The sequence below is a fragment of the Pleurodeles waltl genome, chromosome 12, assembly GCF_031143425.1.
Source record: "Pleurodeles waltl isolate 20211129_DDA chromosome 12, aPleWal1.hap1.20221129, whole genome shotgun sequence".
Lineage (NCBI taxonomy): Eukaryota > Metazoa > Chordata > Amphibia > Caudata > Salamandridae > Pleurodeles > Pleurodeles waltl.
The window spans coordinates 554,397,114-554,418,244 of NC_090451.1; the positions used below are offsets into that span (position 1 = coordinate 554,397,114).

At 44.8% G+C, this 21,131-nt stretch overlaps 1 protein-coding gene and 1 long non-coding RNA gene across 4 annotated transcripts in view; one reads left to right on the forward strand and one right to left on the reverse strand.

Annotated features, from left to right (window-relative positions):
* Positions 1-21,131, forward strand: part of LOC138268197 (uncharacterized) — a 369,403-nt gene that overhangs the window by 206,083 nt on the left and 142,189 nt on the right. The gene's annotated exons all lie outside the window — the stretch shown is intronic.
* Positions 1-21,131, reverse strand: part of LOC138268196 (butyrophilin subfamily 1 member A1-like) — a 354,320-nt gene that overhangs the window by 9,916 nt on the left and 323,273 nt on the right. For all 3 annotated transcript variants that reach the window (XM_069217628.1, XM_069217627.1, XM_069217625.1), the window contains one exon: positions 15,428-15,454. In XM_069217628.1, the coding sequence (XP_069073729.1) occupies positions 15,428-15,454 (27 nt within the window). The remainder of the gene's footprint in view (positions 1-15,427; positions 15,455-21,131) is intronic.

Genomic DNA, 21,131 nt, shown 5'->3' on the forward strand with positions numbered 1-21,131 from the left:
CTGCAAAGAACTCTTCTGCATCGTGAAGGAACTCTCCAACCCCAACGCCAACGGCGTCCCTCCCTCCCAGGAACTCTGCGACGATCTCTCCACCTTCTTCTACCAGAAAATCGCAGCCATCCACGACAGCTTCAACACCTCACCTCTGCCGGACCCCACCCCCAACAACTCCTCCCACGCCTACCGCATCACCACCTGGACTCAAGTAGACGACGGCGAAACCCAAAAGACCATGAACTCCATTCACTCAGGATCTCCCACCGACCCCTGCACTCATCACGTATTCAACAAAGCCGACGCCACCATCGCCCCCAAACTCCGCAAGATCATCAACCTCTCCTTCCACACCGCTACCTTCCTGGACAGCTGGAAACACGCAGAAATCCAACCCCTCCTCAAGAAACCTAAGGCTGACCTCAACGATCTCAAAAACGTCCGACCGATCTCCCTCCTCCCTTTCCCAGTGAAAGTCATCGAGAAGATCGTCAACGCACAACTCGCCCACTTCCTAGAAGACAAATCCATCCTAGACCCCTCTCAATCTGGTTTCAGACGAAACCACAGCACTGAGACTGCACTCCTCGCCGCCACAGATGACATCAGACAACAAATGGACAACGGCGAAACCTCAGCCCTGATCCTCTTCGACCTATCAGCCGCTTTCGATACAGTTTGCCACTGCACCCTACTAAACCGCCTCCACGAAGCCGGCATCCAAGACAAAGCCCTCAATTGGATCTCATCCTTTCTCTCCGGCAGAACTCAGAGAGTCCGACTCTCACCCTTCCGCTCCAATGCCACCAACCTCATCTGCGGCGTCCCCCAGGGCTCCTCACTCAGCCCAACGCTGTTCAACGTCTACATGGCCCCCCTCGCACAACTGGCCCGCCAACACAACCTCAGCATCATCTCCTACGCCGACGACACCCAGCTCGTCCTCTTCCTGACCAAAGATCCTCTCACCGCCAAAACCAACCTCCACGAGGGACTGAAATCCATCTCCGAGTGGATGAGCAACAGCCGCCTGAAACTCAACTCCGACAAGACGGAAGTCCTCATCCTCGGGCGCACCCCCTCGGCCTGGAACGACTCTTGGTGGCCCACCGCCCTAGGCCCCCCACCCACCCCAGCCAGCCACGCATGAAACCTAGGCTTCATCCTCGACTCCGCTCTCACCATGTCCAAACAGGTCAACGCTGTCTCCTCTTCCTGTTTCAACACCCTCTGCATGCTCTGCAGGATCTTCAAGTGGATCCCAACAGGAACTAGAAAGACGGTGACCCAAGCCCTCGTCAGTAGCAAACTCGACTACGGCAACGCACTCTACACAAGCATCCCAACGAAAGACATCAAACGACTCCAACGCATCCAGAACGCATCCGCCCGCCTTATCCTCGACGTACCCCGCCGATGCCACATCTCCCCCCACCTGAAGAACCTCCACTGGCTCCCCGTGGACAAGAGGATCACCTTTAAACTCCTCACCCACGCACACAAGGCACTGCACAACACCGGACCCACCTACTTGAACTCCAGACTCAACTTCTACATTCCCTCACGTCAACTACGCTCTGCCAACCTTGCCCTCGCCATCGTCCCCCGAATCCAGCGCAAGACCTCTGGCGGCAGATCCTTCTCCTACCTCGCCGCCAAGACCTGGAACTCTCTCCCCACCTCACTACGCCAGACCCAGGACCTCCTCACCTTCAGGAAACTCCTCAAGACATGGCTCTTCGAATGATAGCAGCACCCCCCCCCCCAGCGCCTCGAAACCCTAACGGGTACATAGCGCGCTTTATAAATCTTTGATTGATTGATTGATTCACATGAGGAGCAGTGTTGGTTGAAATAATACTTCTTTTTAGTGATTCTTACAATTAGGAAGCTGTTTATTGGGCAATTCTTACTTGAAACAAATCCACGTCATCTGGTGCCCTCTGACTCCGTTTGCGCGGTGTTTCATATGGGCCCCGTGCTCTTCAAACACCGTTCGATCGTTGTTTGTTTGTTCGCTGAAATTGTAGTTGTACCGGGCTTCCTCCCATTAATGCAGTTTCTATGAAAGAATCACAATTCCAATGCGCTTAGCGTCCTAAGCGTTATCACGTCTATCACAATCTACTTTCCAAGACGTGTTTTACTTCATGGTTCAACTTGTCGTCTCTCTTTAATCAGCACTTAGCTAATAGAAATTGAAAAATTGGCATACCATTTGAATAACATGTTAGCAAATATTAATATCACATTAGTTACAATTATATGTATGTTGAGTCCTATAAGAAAACGGCATCTGTGCATTTAAATATATGTTAATAGTTGATTAGGAACATATGTTAGGTGTTAGTTATGTAATTAATAATTGACACATAGAAATGTTTGTTATTTTTAATGTTTATTTTTGAGCATTTAAACACATTAACTATAAGATCCATGATGCCACATAATGGGCACTAACATCAATACTATTTAAGGCAAAAGGGAAAAAGGACTCTCTAGCCATGAGCAAGACTTGTTAGAAGTCGAAACGCGTTGGTGGTTGCTGGAAACAATAAAATGGAGTCTTCATAAACCTCCTGGAGTGCAGTGAATATTTTAGATTTTTATATATGTATATCTATACGATGGCATGTGTAGCTGCAGATACACATGCTGTGAATATACTTCTGCCATCTAGTGTTGGGCTCGGAGTGTTACAAGTTGTTTTTCTTCGAAGAAGTGTTTTCAAGTCACGGGATCAAGTGACTCCTCCTCTTCGGCTCCCTTGCGCATGGGCATTGACTCCATCTTAAATTGTTTTATTTCCGCCATCGGATTTGGACGTGTTTCCTTTCGCTCTGATAGTTAGATTCGGAAAACTTTGAAAGCACTTAATTTTTCGATGGTATTGTATCGATCGTGTTACATCTTCTATTGACACTTTGGTACCGTCGGAACAGACATCTCTACTCGCCCTTCGGGGCGCATGTGTTCAACTCGGGCCTCGTTGGGCTGGCTGCGTGGAAGCCTCATGGATCGGACTCCATTCCGATTCTGTCCTCAGTGCCACGCCAAATTCCCTTCTACAGACCACCACCTCGTCTGTAACCTTTGCCTCTCCCCAGATCATCGGGAAGAAAATTGCGAGGCCTGACGATCCTTCCGATAAAAAAAGACACCTCGGGACAGAACAGCACGAAGGATCGAGATGGCGTCAAAAAGCTCCGAACATCTCGACGTCGAAGAGGAAGAGATCATGCAGACCGTAGTCTCCGTTCGAGAATCCGACTCCGTCCAGGAATCCGAGGAAGACAGACCGGTCACTGCAGGACAGCACGTGAGTACGCCTCCCCCTGTACCCCTGTACCATCTAAACCAAAATATAAGGCCTTGGGGACGCCACTGCCGGAAGGCCATGGCTCGACCCAAAAGAAGACACCCAGTGACCAAACCCCCGGTTCGGCACCGAAAAAGGCCACTCCTCCGAAGCCATGGGAGTCGACCAAAAGCTCCATCTCTGACTCGAGCAAACACCGCTCTTCCGTGTCGAAATTTCAGAAATTCCTTTCGGAGCCGAGACCATCCACAACGCCATCTTTTTCGATACCAGGCAGCTAACCAATGGAGAATAGCCAACTCACAGGCGTTGTTGGCTAGATACAACAGGGCCCATTGGGATGAGATAAAAGATATAATTCAGCATCTCCCAAGGAACACCAAAAGAGGGCATAGCAGATAGTGGAGGAAGGGCAAGCCATCACCAATAACAAAATTAGGTGTGCCCTAGACTCAGCAGACACAGCTGCCAGGAGCGTCAACACTCCTGTAACAATCAGGAGGCATGCATGGCTCAGGTCCTCCGGGTTCAAACCCGAAATCCAACAAGCGGTGTTGAATATGCCGTTCAACAAAAAACATCTTTTCGGCCCAGAGGTCGACATTACAATTGAAAAATTGCGTAAGGATTCAGACACTGCAAAAGCGATGGGTGCTCTATACACCACACGGTACAGGGGATCCTTTTGAAAACCTCAGTTTAGAGGTGGATTTAGGGCTCAAACTGCAGAGGCATCCACATCGCAGCCAAAACTTGTCGCGCCGCACCGCGCGGCGCGAGCCGAGTGTTCGGCACAAGCCGGGCGTTCGGCTCGGGCCGCGCATCGCGTTCCAAAGACGCGGCGCGCCCCGAGCCTTTCCTGCACCCTGCGAGGCCCCAGAACTTACATGGGGCCTCGCTCTGCTCTCTATCTCCGTTTTGTTGGGGTCTCCTGACCCCTCTTACCTGTTTTTGCTCCTTCTTCTTTCTTCTTTCTTCTTTCTTTTTCTTGGGTCTGTTTATTGCACTTTCCTTTATGTCTTTTCCCCCTTCCCAGGTTACCTTTTTCTTCCCAGCATTCCTCCTTCCCTATTCTCTATGGTTTCTACTCCATTCTGTTCTATCTACTTTTCCCTATCTAAGATGGTGTCCTTTTTCTTCCTGTGGGTCACTTCCTGTTCTTTGGTATTTAAGGGAGGTGTTTTCTTCTTTTCTTTGCGCTGCAACACTCTCTGTTCAGATGGTGTCTTCGCTCCTGATTTCCTAGCCTTTTGGTTCTGGAATTCGCCAATTCTGTATTATTTGCCTTCAGTTCTTTTTGATTCCTGTTCTTCTGTTCTTGTTTTCAGGAATCTTTCTGTTGGAGGTTTTTTCCCCTTTTTTGGAAGGGGTTTTTTCCCTCTGGCGCTATTTTCTGAAGGTCACGGTCTGTTCTTGGTGTTTCCATTGCCTACAGCACCGTGGCTACCAGAAAGAGTCGCCCCTTTTTGGGCCAAAGCCGAACACTCAAGATCCACGCCACTAGATCTGCAGATTCCAGGCACAAGCAGCACGTGAGTTGTGACAGATTGCAGCGCCAAACCATCCCGACGTCTTCAAACACCATGGATGACACAGTGGTGGCTGCTGCAGATCCGGATCAATCTCTCCTGACGACGATTCAGCAACAAGCTCAAGAATTACAACAACTACGCAGTGAGAATGCTGCGTTACGACAGGCTTTGGCTTCCCGTAGTGGTGATGTTCCGACGCTCTCCGCCTCTACCCATCGTTTTTCTGGTGAACCAACCAAACTGCGTGAGTTCCTTGATTCATTAACAGTGTACTTCGCCTTCCGACCCACCCAATTCTCCCATGACAGAACAAAAGTGGGTTATCTCATCAGTGCCTTATCCGGTCCTGCCTTGGCCTGGGCAACCCCGATGGTATCATCGAACGATCAGGTATTGTCGGACTATCCCGCCTTCGTGAATCGCTTCAAGCAAATGTTTAGTCGTCCGGGATTGGAGGCCTCAGCGGAAGAAGCCTTATGCGACATTCATCAAGGCTCACAAGATGTCCTTCAATACATAACACGCTTTCGTCAGCTAGCGGCAGAGACCACCTGGGTGGAACGTACTTTGGTGACTTTGTTTCGTAGAGGACTCAAAAGAAGAAATAAAAGATGAACTAGTACATTCCACCAGAGTGGAAGATCTTCGTGGTCTGATGGATCAAGCCCTTTCCATCGAGTATCGCCTTCAGGAACGGAGATCGGAGAAGAGAAGGAGTAGAGGGTCTTTCCAACCAAGCACTTCACGAGTTTATCCACATCGTTCTGAGGAACCTCGCCCCCCTGCTAGAGACATCGAAGGAGAACCCATGCAGGTGGATACTACTCAAGGCCCTCTCTCCGCTAGTGAGCGGGAAGACAGACGAAAGAAAGGGTTGTGTCTGTACTGCGGTTCTGCCGGCCACATGCTTCGTACCTGTCCAGTATGTCCATCAAGGCCATCGGGAAACGCCACTTCCCGTTCTCTGTAAGAAGGGAGGGGACGGGATTATCAGCTATACCTTCCATCAGTTCCTTTAATGACAATACCACATCCTTGTTTATAGTACCAGTCATGTTACAATTTCCTGACGGCCGTCAAGAAAAGACTATGCCACTACTAGATTGTGGAGCTAGTGGTATTTATATGGATAAGAAGTGGGCCACTACTCAACAAGTTCCTACACAACCTAAGGAAATTCCCGAACAAGTACACACAGTGGACGGATCCTTGATATCCTCGGGTCCAGTTGATACAACTACCCTGATGCTGAGTTTACAGATCGGTAACCATCAAGAACACATCTCCTTTGATCTCATAACATCCCCCAACCATACCATCATTCTTGGAATTCCGTGGTTCATCAGACATAATCCATATGTGAACTGGGCAACCCGGACGGTCTCCTTGTCTTCACAGTTTTGTCACGAGCACTGTTTTGCTTCTGACAAGTATTGGTCACCTAAGAGATCAATAATCACGGAAGGTACTACCGGTTCGACCATTAATACAGTCCAAGGAGTCCCTGAACACTATTTGGAGTTTCAAGATGTATTCCAAAAACCCTCCAGACCTGTGTTACCTCCACATCGAGATTACGATTGTGCTATTCCCTTGGAACCTGGCACTATCGTTCCTTTTGGAAGGATGTATTCCCTCACGGAACCTGAAAAGGAAGTACTAAAGGAGTATTTGGAAGAAAATATACAAAGTGGTCTTATTGTTCCATCGTCTTCTCTGGCCGGGGCTCCTCTCTTTTTCGTACCCAAGAAGACAAAGGATCTTCGCCCTTGCCTGGATTTTCGAGGCCTGAATAAGATAACTATTAAAGATCGTTATCCTTTGCCTCTCATCAGGGATATTCTAGAGGCAGTCAGAGGAGCTCAACGGTTTACCAAACTAGATCTACGGGGAGCCTACCACCTTTTACGCATTAAAGAAAGAGACGAGTGGAAAACAGCCTTTAGGACTCCATTTGGTCACTTTGACTATAAGGTAATGCCTTTTGGTCTCACTAATGCCCCCGCAATCTTCCAGAGGTTTATGGACTCAGTGTTTTCTGATCTTCTGAACCAGACAGTTGTAATCTACCTAGATGATATTCTTATTTATTCTAGAAATCCCGAACTCCATTCTTCCCATGTGAAACAAGTCCTTCAAAGACTCCGGGCACATCAACTATTTTGCAAACCAGAAAAGTGTGAGTTTGACAAGACGGAAGTCAAATATCTGGGTTATCATTTAAGTCCCACCGGCGTAGCTATGGATCAAGAAAAGGTACAAGCTATTCTAGATTGGCCTTCTCCATCTTCTATTAAAGAAACACAATGTTTTCTAGGATTAGCGAACTTCTATCGGCAATTCATCTTAGACTTTGCAAAACAAACTAGCCATATAACTCACACTTTAAAGAAGGAAAATTTAACTAAAGGGTTTGTCTGGACTAAAGCGGCCGAAACAGCCTTTCAAGATTTAAAGAAGGCATTCACTCAAGCTCCCATCTTAAGACATCCAGATACCAACAAACAATTTATTGTCGTTACCGATGCTTCTGAAAAAGCCATTGGAGCTGTCCTACTTCAACAACAAGAGGACTATGGTCTTGAACATCCTGTTTTCTATTTGTCTCATATACTCTCTATTGCAGAACAACATTACTCAGTACTGGAAAGAGAATTATTGGCTCTGAAAACAGCGTGCATAGAATGGAGACAGTTTCTGATGGGTTCCAAGGAGCCTTTTGAAGTGAGAACAGACCACCGTAACTTACAATGTTTACGAAATTTCGTATGCCAGAATAGTCGTCAAGCTTGTTGGGCCTTCTTCTTCAGCCAGTATGATTTCTACATTACTTATGTTCCTGGCTCCCAAAACATTCTGGCTGATGCTCTGTCTCGTCGTTATCCAGATTGTACTCCTGCCCCATCTCAACATCTACTGGAACCTAATAAGATCATTGGGGTAGCTCAGTCTTTTCTGGAGGAGGTACAACTGGAATACTCCAATCTATCTGATCACGAAGTAGAGAAATTAAGGCCTCTATTACATAAAAGACAAGGATACTATTATTATCAAGACCTGTTATTCCTCCCTACTAACAGAGTTAGAGAAAAAGCATTACAAATGTGTCATGATTCACCGGTTGCTGGTCATAGAGGCATCAAGGCCACACAAGAACTTCTTTCACAATTTTTCTGGTGGCCTACCTGGAAACTGGTTATTGAAACATACGTTCAGGCTTGTCCCACATGCGCTCAAGTCAAGATTCCCCAAACCAGACCTGCAGGATTACTCCAGCCTTTGCCTGTTCCGCCAACTCCATGGCACACCATCTCTACTGATTTTATGTGTACGCTACCACCTTCAGCAGGAAACCGGGTAATCATGGTCACTGTGGATTCCTTTACTAAAATGGCTCACTTCACTGCCCTGAAAAAGCTACCTGCATCCCAAGAACTAAGCCAGATATTCATCGACCATATCTTCCGTCTTCATGGACTTCCACATACCATTGTATCTGATAGAGGACCTCAGTACATTTCCCGGTTTTGGAGATATTTTTGTAAAACACTTAATATCAATAGAGCCCTGTCATCGGGCTTCCATCCTCAGACCAATGGACAGACCGAGCGCCTGAATCAAGGATTAGAGCAATACCTTCGTTGTTTTTGCAATTCTACCCAAAGCAACTGGAATACTTATCTCCCTATTGCTGAATTCTCCTACAACAATTCTGTCCATAGTGCCTCCAAGACCACTCCTTTTTTCTGTTCTTATGGCTTTCATCCTACCTCTTTCCCTACTTCTTCTCGGTCTTCCTCTCCCCTGCCCGCTATCACTTACTTTTCCAAACGCCTTCTACAAATCCATAGACTAATTCGATCCAATCTATTACACACCAAAAGATATATGAAGAAAGTAGCAGACAAGACACGTAGGACCACTCCGGACTACCATCCACAAGATAAAGTTTGGCTTTCTTCTAAATTCTTACCCTCACGTCTTTCTCAGAACAAGTTCACACCTCGCTACTACGGGCCTTTCCGTATTCTCCAGTTGATTAATCCTGTCACTGTCCGTCTTCACTTGCCTCACAGGTGGAAAATTCATCCAGTCTTTCATGTCTCCCAGCTCAAACCTTATGTGCCGGATCCTTATTCTCGTCAGTTTTCCTGTCCTCCTCCTGTCTTAGTGGATGATGTTCCTGAATATGAGGTTCAGGAAATTTGTGACTCTCGTCTTTTTCACAAACGTCTGCAGTATCTGATTCATTGGAAGCGTTATCCTCTCAGTGAATGTTCTTGGGAAGATGCATCTTCTGTTCATGCACCTCTTCTGATTCAGCGCTTTCACTGTTTATTTCCTCTCAAACCAGGGCCTTCGGGAGGGGGGCCTACTGTCGTGCCGCACCGCGCGGCGCGGCGCGAGCCGAGCGTTCGGCTCGGGCCGCGCATCGCGTTCCTAAGACGCGGCGCGCCCCGAGCCTTTCCTGCACCCTGCGAGGCCCCAGAACTTACATGGGGCCTCGCTCTGCTCTCTCTCTCCGTTTTGTTGGGGTCTCCTGACCCCTCTTACCTGTTTTTGCTCCTTCTTCTTTCTTCTTTCTTCTTTCTTTTTCTTGGGTCTGTTTATTGCACTTTCCTTTATGTCTTTTCCCCCTTCCCAGGTTACCTTTTTCTTCCCAGCATTCCTCCTTCCCTATTCTCTATGGTTTCTACTCCATTCTGTTCTATCTACTTTTCCCTATCTAAGATGGTGTCCTTTTTTTTCCTGTGGGTCACTTCCTGTTCTTTGGTATTTAAGGGAGGTGTTTTCTTCTTTTCTTTGCGCTGCAACACTCTCTGTTCAGATGGTGTCTTCGCTCCTGATTTCCTAGCCTTTTGGTTCTGGAATTCGCCAATTCTGTGTTATTTGCCTTCAGTTCTTTTTGATTCCTGTTCTTCTGTTCTTGTTTTCAGGAATCTTTCTGTTGGAGGTTTTTTCCCCTTTTTTGGAAGGTTTTTTTTCCCTCTGGCGCTATTTTCTGAAGGTCACGGTCTGTTCTTGGTGTTTCCATTGCCTACAGCACCGTGGCTACCAGAAAGAGTCGCCCCTTTTTGGGCCAAAGCCGAACACTCAAGATCCACGCCACTAGATCTGCAGATTCCAGGCGCAAGCAGCACGTGAGTCGTGACAAAACTGGCCTACCAACGAGGTGGTTTTAAGAGCACATATAGAGGCCAGTACCCCAGAGGTAGAGTGAAATATCAAACACCTAACAAGCCTCACAACACAGTAAACAGTGACTTGTTTCATTCCCTTCCACTCCACACCTCCCCTGTGGGAGGGAGACTGCAAAAGTTCCACACCAATTGGCAAAACATTACCACAGACAATTGGGTATTATCAATTATCCGCAATGGTTATTGCCTAGAATTGAAATAAACCACCAAAACCACACAAACTATCCACAGAACAAATCAGTCTGTTACAGGAAGAAGTCAAATCTCTATTACTCAAACTGCTTCTATATAGTGCAATAGAAAGCATGCCACAAAATCAAGTAGGGACGGGAGTTTACTCACTGTATTTCCTGATTCCCAAAAAGGATGGCATCCTAAGGCCAATATTAGATCTCAGGACCCTCAATCTTTACATCCTGTCAGAACACTTTCACATGGTAACTCTCCAGGATGTTATCCCACTACTTCAAAAACACAATTTCATGGCAACATTAGACCTCAAGGATGCGTATTTTCATATACTCATCCATCCGGCACATAGATAATATCTCAGGTTTGTCATTGAAGGAAAGCACTATCAGTTCAAAGTGTTACCCTTTGGAATAACAACAGCTCAAAGGGTATTCACAAAGTGCCTAGCGGTTGTCGCAGCCTACCTAAGAAGACAACATATACATGTCTTTCCATATCTAGACGATTAGCTGATAAAATCAAACAGTCATACGCAGTGTCAAAACCATGCGCATTACGTAATACAAACCTGCATACACTAGGGTTCTCAATAAATTACCAAAAGTCGCAAATACAACCTACGCAAATACAACAGTATTTAGGGGCAATACTAAATACTCAAAAAGCGCTAGCAAGTCCAAATATGCAGAGAATACAAGCGCTCCAAAATATAATTGCACAGATACAGACAGGTCAACAGTACACAGTCAGGTTTGTCATGAAAATGCTAGGAATGATGGCATCATGTATTGCAATTGTTCCACATGCAAGACTAAACATGCGACCTTTCTAACAATGCCTTGCACAACAATGGTCACAGGCACAGGGTCAACTTCAAGATCTAGTGTTGATAGACTGCCAAACATACATGTCCCTTCAGTGGTGGAATTCCATAAATCTAAACAAAGGGCGGCCATTTCAAGACCCTGTGCCTCAGACCATAATTACAACAGATGCATCAATGATTGGCTGGGGAGCTCACCTCAACAATCACAACATCCAAGGACAATGGGATGCCCAACACAAACAGCTACACATAAATCACTTAGAGTTGTTAGCTGTCTTCCTAGCACTCAAAGCTTTTCAGCCTCTTCTCACTCAGAAGAATGTCCTGACCAAAACAGACAACATGACCACCATGTATTACCTAAACAAGCAGGGAGGGACACATTTGTTCCAACTCTCCCTCCTAGCTCAAACAATTTGGAAATGGGCAATACACAACCAAATTCACTTGGTAGCACAATACATTCCAGGGATACACAACCAATTGGCAGATGTTCTCAGCAGAAATCATCAACAAACACACGAGTGGGAGATTCACCCTCAGGTACTTCAAAAATACTTTCAACAATGGGGAACACCAAACATAGATCTGTTCACCACAAGCGAAAACGCAAAGTGCCAAAACTTTGCATCCAGAAAGCCACATCCCCTATCCAAAGGCAATGCTCTATGGATCAATTGCTCAGGGATATTTGCTTACCGATTTCCCCCTCTCCCACTCATTCCATTTCTAGTCAACAAATGGCCCCAAAACACACTCAATATGATACTCATTGCACCAATGTGGGCACGTCAACCGTGGTACACAACATAGTTAGACCTGTCAGTAGTACCACACTCCAAGCTCCCAAACAGACCAGACCTGTTGACACAAAACAAAGGGCAGATCAAATCCCAAATCCCAACACACTCAATCTGGTGATTTGGCTCCTGAGGTCATAGAATTTGGGTATTTACAACTACCATCAGAATGTATGGAAGTGATTAAGCAAGCAAGAAAACCCACTACTAGACAGTGCTATGCTAACAAATGAAAAAGAGTTGTATATTACTAATCTTTCAGATTAGTATATTGCCCCTCTTACAGCATCAATATAAGATATTGTATGCTATTTACTTCATTTACAAAAATCAGATTTAACATTCTCTTCCATAAACATACATCTTACTGCAATTTCAGAATATTTGCAAAATGTACAGCACAGCTCTTTATTTAAAGTTCCTGTTATCAAAGCCTTCATGGAAGGCTTAAAACGCATCATTCCACCCAGAACACCTCCAGTTCCTTCTTGGAATTTAAAAATAGTGCTTACAAGACTTATGGGCCCACCATTTGAACCTATGCACTCATGTCAAATGCAATTCTTAACATGGAAGGTTGCCTTCCTAGTCGCAATTACATCATTACGAAGAGTCAGTGAAATTCAAGCTTTCACTATTGAAGAACCGTTCATACAAGTACACAAACATAAATCTGTACTACGAACTAACCCTAAATTTCTACCAAAAGTGGTATCACCTTTTCATATTAATCAAACGGTGGAACTACCAGTCTTCTTCCAACAGCCAGATTCTGCTGCAGAATTAGACATTAAAAGAGCACTAATGTACTATGTGTATAGAACTAAACCATTCAGGAAATCTAAACAGCTGTTTGTAGCCTTTCAAAAACCTCATACTGGTAACCCCATTTCAAAACAAGGATTAGCAAGATGCATAGTAAAATGCACCCAAACACGCTACGTTAAAGTCAAAAGACAATTCTTAGTTACTCCTAAAGCACATTCCACAAGGAAAAAAGGTGCTACAATGGCTTTTTTGGGAAACATACCAATGGCTGAAATATGCAAAGCAGCTACTTGGTCAACACCACATACATTTACTAAACACTATTGTGTAAATGTTTTAGCAACACAGCTAGCCACAGTAGGTCAAGCTGTACTCAAAACATTATTTCAAACAACTTCAACTCCTAAAGGCTAACCACCGCTTTTATGGGAGGGCAAACTGCTTTGTAGACTATGCACAGCATGTGTATCTGCAGCTACACATGCCATCGAATGGAAAATGTCACTTACCCAGTGTGCATCTGTTCGTGGCATGTTCCGCTGCAGATTCACATGCATCCTCCACCCTCCCCGGCAGCCTGTAGTCGTTTAAGTTAACAACATTTGTACATACGTAGCTATATATATATTTAACATTCCATTAGCATGGACATCTCTTTTCTTTATACTCTATCACTCCTACCTTACCCTCTGCGGGAAAACAATCTAACATGGAGTCGATGCCCATGCGCAATGGAACCGAAGAAGAGGAATAACTCGATCCCGTGACTCGAAAACACTTCTTCGAAGAAAAACAACTTGTAACACTCCAAGCCCAACACTAGATGGCAGAAGTATATGCACAGCATGTGAATCTGCAGCGGAACATGCCACGAACAGACGTACACTGAGTAAGTGACATTTTCCTTATATATATATATATATTACCTACTGGGAGTTGCTAGTAGGTAGTTATAGTTAGGACCATGTTTCCATAGAAAAAGCGTTTTTGACTTGCCTATGTCTTTGGCACCTTTTGACGAATCGTCACGAAATTTACCAAAAAAAGTGCCCTGGCGATTCTTGTTTCTCCTGGAAAGTTTCAGGGTGATCTGTCAAGCAGGGGCTGAGAAAAAGGGGAGGGGTCAAAGAAGTTTCCGTTTCCCATGTTAATTTCTGTAAAACCTTTGAACACAACTACAGCCCAAACCACTGGACGGAATTACACCAAATTTGGCCGAAAGATAGCTTTCGGTATGCAGATTGTGCTTTTGGTTATTTGGCGTAAATCGTTTCTGTAGTTTAGGAGAAATTTAGGACAATTCACATTTCTTTATCTAGGGCTGCGGACAAATCGTGAATTTTTGCAAATGCGCGCGCTAATAGAAGCCCTGTAATTGGCTGGCCACAACCTGACTAGAAAGTTGCAGCCGCCATTTTATGTTATGGGAGAGGCTCTCTGGGGCTGAAAATACAAATGATAATTGGTATAAAGGGGCAGGGTGGAGGTACCCTGACCCCAGTGGTGTGATATGGGGGTGTTTTAGGGTCAAATTTAGGGTTTTAAATGATTTTTCTTCACCATGCGTGATATTTGCGAATATCCTCGAATATTCAAGGATATTCTCCAATATTCAAGAATATTCAAAAATATTTGAGAATATGCAAAAAAATGTTTAAAAAATATATTCATCTACTCATTCACATTCTAATTCATTCACTCATACATACAGAGACTCATGTGTCACTCATACACCCACTCAAACACTCATGCATCCACTCAGACCCACTCATAGACTCACAGACCCACTTTCAGACCCACTCACGCACCCACTCTTAGATCCTCTGACAGAGACAGGCCTGTGGCCAGTCCACACAGTGCACGGCCGAAGGCTATGCGCAGGGCTGGGTGGTTATGAGAGCCTGGCTACAGGCCTAGCGGCCAACCCCTGCCGGGTGGTTGGATTAACGTATAGTAATTAAAATTACTTTATGCTAACAAAAACATAGAAATTCATTGAAGAAAACAAAGTTTACATGGACATTATGGTTAGGTTCTGAATTTACTCATACAAAACCGTAGAAATTCAGCAGTTATAGTTAGTTATTGCAAGTAACTGTAACTCGCACCCTTTCTTCTATGGTTTTCGCCAGCTCTCTCCATTTGGTGGTCCATTGTTTTGTCATTCACATTTTTCCTCTGCTCTCTACATCATAAAGCATGGGTAAGGGGTCAGTGCATTTCAGCTGTTGGCTAATTTCCCTGACAGGTACATCATTCTGCTCTTTCACTAGAAGCAGATCTGCACCAATAGGTTCTGATTCACAAAGGTAACTTATGCTTTTGAGTAAGTTTACACTTTTTCATAAGTTTACTATTTTACGATATTCACAAACTGCACTTTTGTAGTAACTTACACTTCTGTACCACATTCGCACTACACATGGTTAACCACTGGTATTGCAACACACTTCCCTACGAAAGTGTAAGTTACTACAAAAGTGCAGTTTGTGCATGCCAAAAAGTAGTAAAACTTACTCAAAAGAGTAAGGGGTATATTTATCAAATATTGATGCAGCGAAATGCAGCAAGCCACCTTGCTGCACTGTGTTAAAGGGAGAGGGCAGGAGTTTGTTGTGCATTCGTCCTCTCTGCCTGTACTTGTGCACAAACTGCTGCCTAGCGCAAACGCATGCACCCTTGCACCTTGTTTTTTAAAATATATTTATATATCAGGAAATAACACTGAGAAAAGACGCCCATTTTAGAAAGTTCTGCATTCAGAGCTTAACATATTTATAATTATGAAGTATTACCTGCAAAACTGCGGGCCCATCTCCACTCTGGAAATAAATAGAAAATATAATTCTAAAAACGCATACAAAAAAATTAAAACTATAAATTACACACTCATTCCAGTAAATGAGACAGATATATTGTGTACGATTATGTCAGAGTTGTTATATATTTTAAAAGATTTTCTGCAGCTCTTGCAGAACATTTCCACTCTTTTAAGAGGGCCTTGGGTAATTCCTCACTGCTGTTTGTGTCCCTCGTATTTCTGTTTGTGTCCTGACTTTCAAACCTCCACTGTGGTTTTCCAATCAGGGCCTAATTCCCTGGCGCATCAAGGGGCATATTTATTCTCTGCACCAATTTATTTGTTTTTTTTTATTTTTTTACGCAAATTTGGCGCAAACTTAATTCCATATTTACATTTTGATGCTGACATGTCTAGCGTCAAAATATTGGAGTTAGCACCATTTTGTGGATGCGTGAACCTACATTGTGTCAATGAGATGCAAGGTAGGCATTTCCATCTAAAAAATTGTGCTATCCCCATAGCCCCATGTTCATCCCTTTGTGCTAAAATGACGCATGGGTGGGAGGAGGGACTAAATAATGGTGCAAAGCTTGCTTTGCCCCATTAGTTAATGCCTGGGTCAGACCAGATGTTAGGGACCTGTGGACTCATTTCCATGGTTAAACACCATGGAATGGGTCCACAGGTGCCTTCCCCAATCCCCTGGAACACCCCCACCCACGCCAGAGGGACACCAGAGGATGGGGGACCCCATCCCAGGTAAGTAGGGTAAGTATATATATATATATATTTTTTTTAAGTGCAATCGGGGGCCCTAACTTGGTGTCCCCTGCATGGCACAGGGTGCAATGGCCATGCCCAGGGAACACTTGTCCCCTGTGCTGGCCATTGGAGTGGTGGGCAAGACTCCTGTCTTTCCTAAGACAGGAGTCATATTTTGGGTGGTTGTTTGCCAGGAAATGGTGCTGGTCTAGTTAGAGGCATTTTTTTTGCCTCTAACCAGGCTAGCGTCATTTTCTGATGCACATCCCCCTCCTTCCCTACCGCCGACCCCACCCGGCTAGCATCTTTCTTGCAGACACTAGCCCAAGTTTAGGGCCAGCTTGTGCCATTCAGTAAATACGGCGCCCAGCTGGCTTTGTTAAATGACGAAAGCCAGCACTAAACTTTTTGCTGCAAAACTGCGTTAGTGCAGTTTTGTGTCAAAAAGCATTTATCTGGGCCCAAGGATTTAACTTTCAAATACCGAAGGGCATAATGTAATAACAGTCAAGAAGGCTGATAGTCAAGTCGAAGAATACAGATCATTAGTTACAGTGGCAAAATATAGAATAGTAAACATGAATGTAAGCGCACAAAAAGAACAGGCTTTGCATTGTTTTGAGCTGATATTACCAAACGCATTTTTAGACCATTGATGCAGAAAGGCACTTTAGTTTGAAATTATATGAGGGGTTTTAAAGTCAATGCCACCCTAGTGGGAAATATTGTGAGTTATTGACTATCCTTGGAAATCTTTGGGTCTTGGTCCTCTAGATATGGCTTTGTTTACAGTTCCAAGTCAATAGCACACATGTGCCTGACAGAATGGTACAAATATATCAAATTTGCTATGACATGTCTGCCCCTTAGCCTATTTTTTTCTATTTCATTTCAGTTTCGCCTATTTTAGATTAATTAAAATCATCACATTATAAAAAACAGGGGACCTTGTCATTTACCACATGAAAAGATAGAAAAATCTATTTCAAATATTGTTAGAGTATTGCTTTACCATATGCATGAGCTGTCCTAAAGTTATAGAAATTGTAAACAATTAGCCAAGTACCTCTGTAGTGTGAGAAAGTAGCCTCTTTCTAGCATGGTTACCCCCATTTTGTGGCCTATTTTCAGTGTGTTTTTACTGTCTCCCTTGGATCCTGCTAGTCAGGACCCCAGTGCTTATAGTTTGTGGCCTACATGTCAGTATGTTTTACTGTTTTGTCAGTATGCTTGGGTATGTTACTGGAGTCCTGCCAACCAGAACTCCAGTGCTTATGCTCTCTCTGATTCCAAATGTGTACTTACATACTGGTAACCGAGTATTCCACTCCAAATTGGCATACTGGACCCCCTTTATAAGTCCATAGTATATGGTACCTAGGTACCCAGGGCATTGGGGTTCCAGGAGATCCTTATGGGCTGCAGCATTTCTTTTGCCACCCATAAGGAACTCATACAAACACTTCTTCAGGACTGCAATTGCAGCCTGAGTGAAGTAGTGTAAGCACTATTTCACAGCCATTTTCACTACACCAGGTCATTTATAAGTCACCTATATATCTAACCTTCAGACCCTGAAGGCTAGGTGCATAGTACCTGTGTGTGAAGGCTCTCCTGCACTAGCAGAGGTGCTCCCATGTCGTCCAGGCCCATTTTCCCGGACTTCGTGAATGCGGGGACACCATTATAAGCATACACTACATATAGGTCAAAACATACATGTAGCTTCACAATGGTAACTCTGAATATGGCTATGTGAGGTGTCTAAGAACTGGAAATTGTACCCCCAATCCGATTCTAGTATTTGCACCCTGGGGGCTCCACCATGGACCCCCAGGACTGCCAAACCAGCTCTTGGAGGTTTTCACTGCAGCCCAGCTGCTGCCACCTCACAGAAAGGCCTCTGCCCTCCTGGGGCTGGCCAGCCCAATCCCAGGAAGGCAGAACAAAGAATTTCCTTTGGGACAAGGGTGTTACACCCTCTCCCTTTGGAAAAAGGTGTTACAGGCATGGGGGGGTATCCTCCCAGAGCCTCTGGAAATTATTTGAAGGGCACAGATGGTGCCCTCCTTGCATAATCGAGTCTACCCCAGTTCAGGGACCCCCAGTCCCTGCTCTGGCGTGAAAAAGGACAAAGGATAGGGGAGTGACCACTCCCATGTCCATCACCACCCTAGGGGTGGTGCCCAGAGCTCCTCCAGAGTATCCCTGGGTTCTGCCATCTTGTTTTGAAGATGGTCAGGAATCTCTGGGAGCATCTGAGTTGCCAGTGCCAGCAAGACCGAAGGAATCTCCTGTGGAGTGACGGAGTCACTTCCCTGCCTCAGCAGGCACCTCTCTGCACCGACGACCGGTACTCTGAGTCCCCTCTCCTGATGACGAGTGTGGATCCTGGAACACAGGTGGTGGACTGAAGTGACCCTGACTGTCCAAAGGTCCAACTGTCCAAATTTGGTGGAGGTAAGAGCTTGCCTCCCCGTGCCAGACAGTACCCTCTGTGCACCGCATGTTTTGCAGCTTCTAGGACTTCTGTGAACTTCTCCAAGGAATCCTTCGTGCACAGCCTAGCCCAGGTCCCCCGCACTCTATCCAGCGACGCTCCCTTTGTGTAGTGCTGCGACGACCGCGATTTGCAACTCTTTTGTCACCATGTTCTGGGACTCCCGGGGGTGCTGCCTGGTCTCCTGAGGGTTCTCTGAAGTGCTGAGAGCCCCCTCGGTCTCCTCAGTCCGAGTTGAGACCCCCAGGTCCCTCCTGGGTCCAGGTAGCACCATTTCCCACCAAATGCATTTCTTGCATGGGCCAAGGCTTGTCGGTGGAATCCGATGATGAAAACCAGCCTGAATTCATCTCTTCGATGTAGGATATCTCTTGCACCGAAGCAGGAACCCGCAGCTGTTTTCTTTGGTGCATCTCTGACTTTTTCTTCCAACTTAAGGTTCCACTTTTGCACCTTCATCCGGGTTAGCAGGGGCTCCTGTTCTTCCTGGACTCTTCAGCTGTTCTTGGACTTGGTCCCCTCCCTCAATGGGTCTTTAGGTCCAGGAATCCATTGTTGGTGTCTTGCAGTCTTGCTGGGTTTTTGCATAATTCTTTACCACAACTTCTAGTTTGTTCTGAGGAAACTTGCTGTACTTTACTCCTATTTTCCTGGGCTCTGGGTTGGGGTATTTTACTTACCTTTGGTGTTTTCTTACACTCCCAGCGTCCCTCTACACACTGCACTTGCCTAGGTGGGAAACCAACATTTGCATTCCACTATTTTAGTATATGGTTTTTGTTCACCCTAGGCCCATTGTAACCTATGGTGATTTTCACTATTTGCACTATTTTTTGACTGTTTACTTAAGTGATTTTGGTTACTCGTGTATATTTTATGTATAATACTTACCTCCTAAGAGAGTATAGCCTCTAAGATATATTTGGCCTTGTGTCACTAAAATAAAGTACCTTTATTTTTGGTAACACTGAGTATTGCCTGTCTTGTGTGTGCGTACTGTGTGACTACAGTGGTATTGCAATAGCAATGCATGTCTCCTAGTTTAGCCTTGGCTACTCTGCCTACAGCTACCTCTAGACAGCCTGGCTTCTAGACACTGCCTACATTTCACTAATAAGGGATAACTGGACATGGTATTAGGTGTAAATACCTTAGGTACCCACTACAAACCGGGCCAGCCTCCTACATGTAGTAAACTTGCAAATTCTCTGAAAATCTGTACGCCTTTTAAATTCCCCTGAATCAAAACTCTTGAATTTTATTATTAAATACTACAATGAAACGATTCATAATCATATAAAAATAGACAACTGCAACAGGTTCTGTTGTAAGGCCCTCTAATTTAATTGAGTCAAGTGGATGATATATAAAACTGCATAAATAACCTTATGTAAAACTATCGGCGTCACGTTTCCACAGCATAGACATACTGATTGTAAAAACAACGCATTTATTTATGATGTCTAATATTATGCTGGACTTTTTAACGCTTTACAAAAGCAAGTGGACAAGAACAAATCAATTGTGGAATAGGCTCAACTTCGGCATCACAAATTTCAAGAAAAGGATTTGTTTAGTCATGCTCAGTCAAGCATAATCGTGGCTGTGAAGCCCCACGTCTTTATTGTAAAATGAGTCTGTTTTAATTTACTAAATCTCTCCAGATCGTCCAGGAAAGGGTTCTCATTTTTTTTTTTTATTACATTTTGAAATTGAATAGTTGAGACTGGTTCTTTCCACAATTCTTTAATATCCAACTGGTTAACATTTTTAACCCACTGGTACGTTTGGTTTTTCAGATTGTGATTCTAGCCAATGTGAGGACTTCAGCAGCACCAGCATTTGAAAGACGAAGGCAGTAATTAATAAATTATTGGTCTAACATATGTAGTGGCTCTTGAACTGGGGGGTGCCTGGGGTCCTGTAGACCCTCATAAACTTTGAAAGAGCTTATACGGACAGCGAAAAATTAAGGGCCCCTTCAGATGTGTTTCTTCTGACAGCATTTTTGGTATTTCCAAATACAGGCTGTGACATATCACCCTCCTCCCCATTTTCAAGGTGACCTTACTGGTCAACACAACCACTGCAAAAATTGTTGTAGCACCACTGAGAATTTGTGCCATGCTAATTAGGAACAATTCTAACCTTAACTGCGTATGCAATGGTCCTTTGCAATGGAAAAGGAGCGTCGCCCCACTGGTTGAGCCAGCAGCTGAAACATAAAATGAGGGAGGGGCAGGGCTGGGCCATGGGAGTGTTGAGGGAGGAGGAAGTGTGGAGTGCACGAAGACCTATATTTATGTACAGTTAGCATAATTTATTTTGGTGCTAAAGCGGCTCTAAACTAATTCCATATTGATATTTTGACATTAAACCCGTCTAGCATCAAAATATTGGAGTTGCCGCCATTTCTAGGAAGCGCCAACCCACC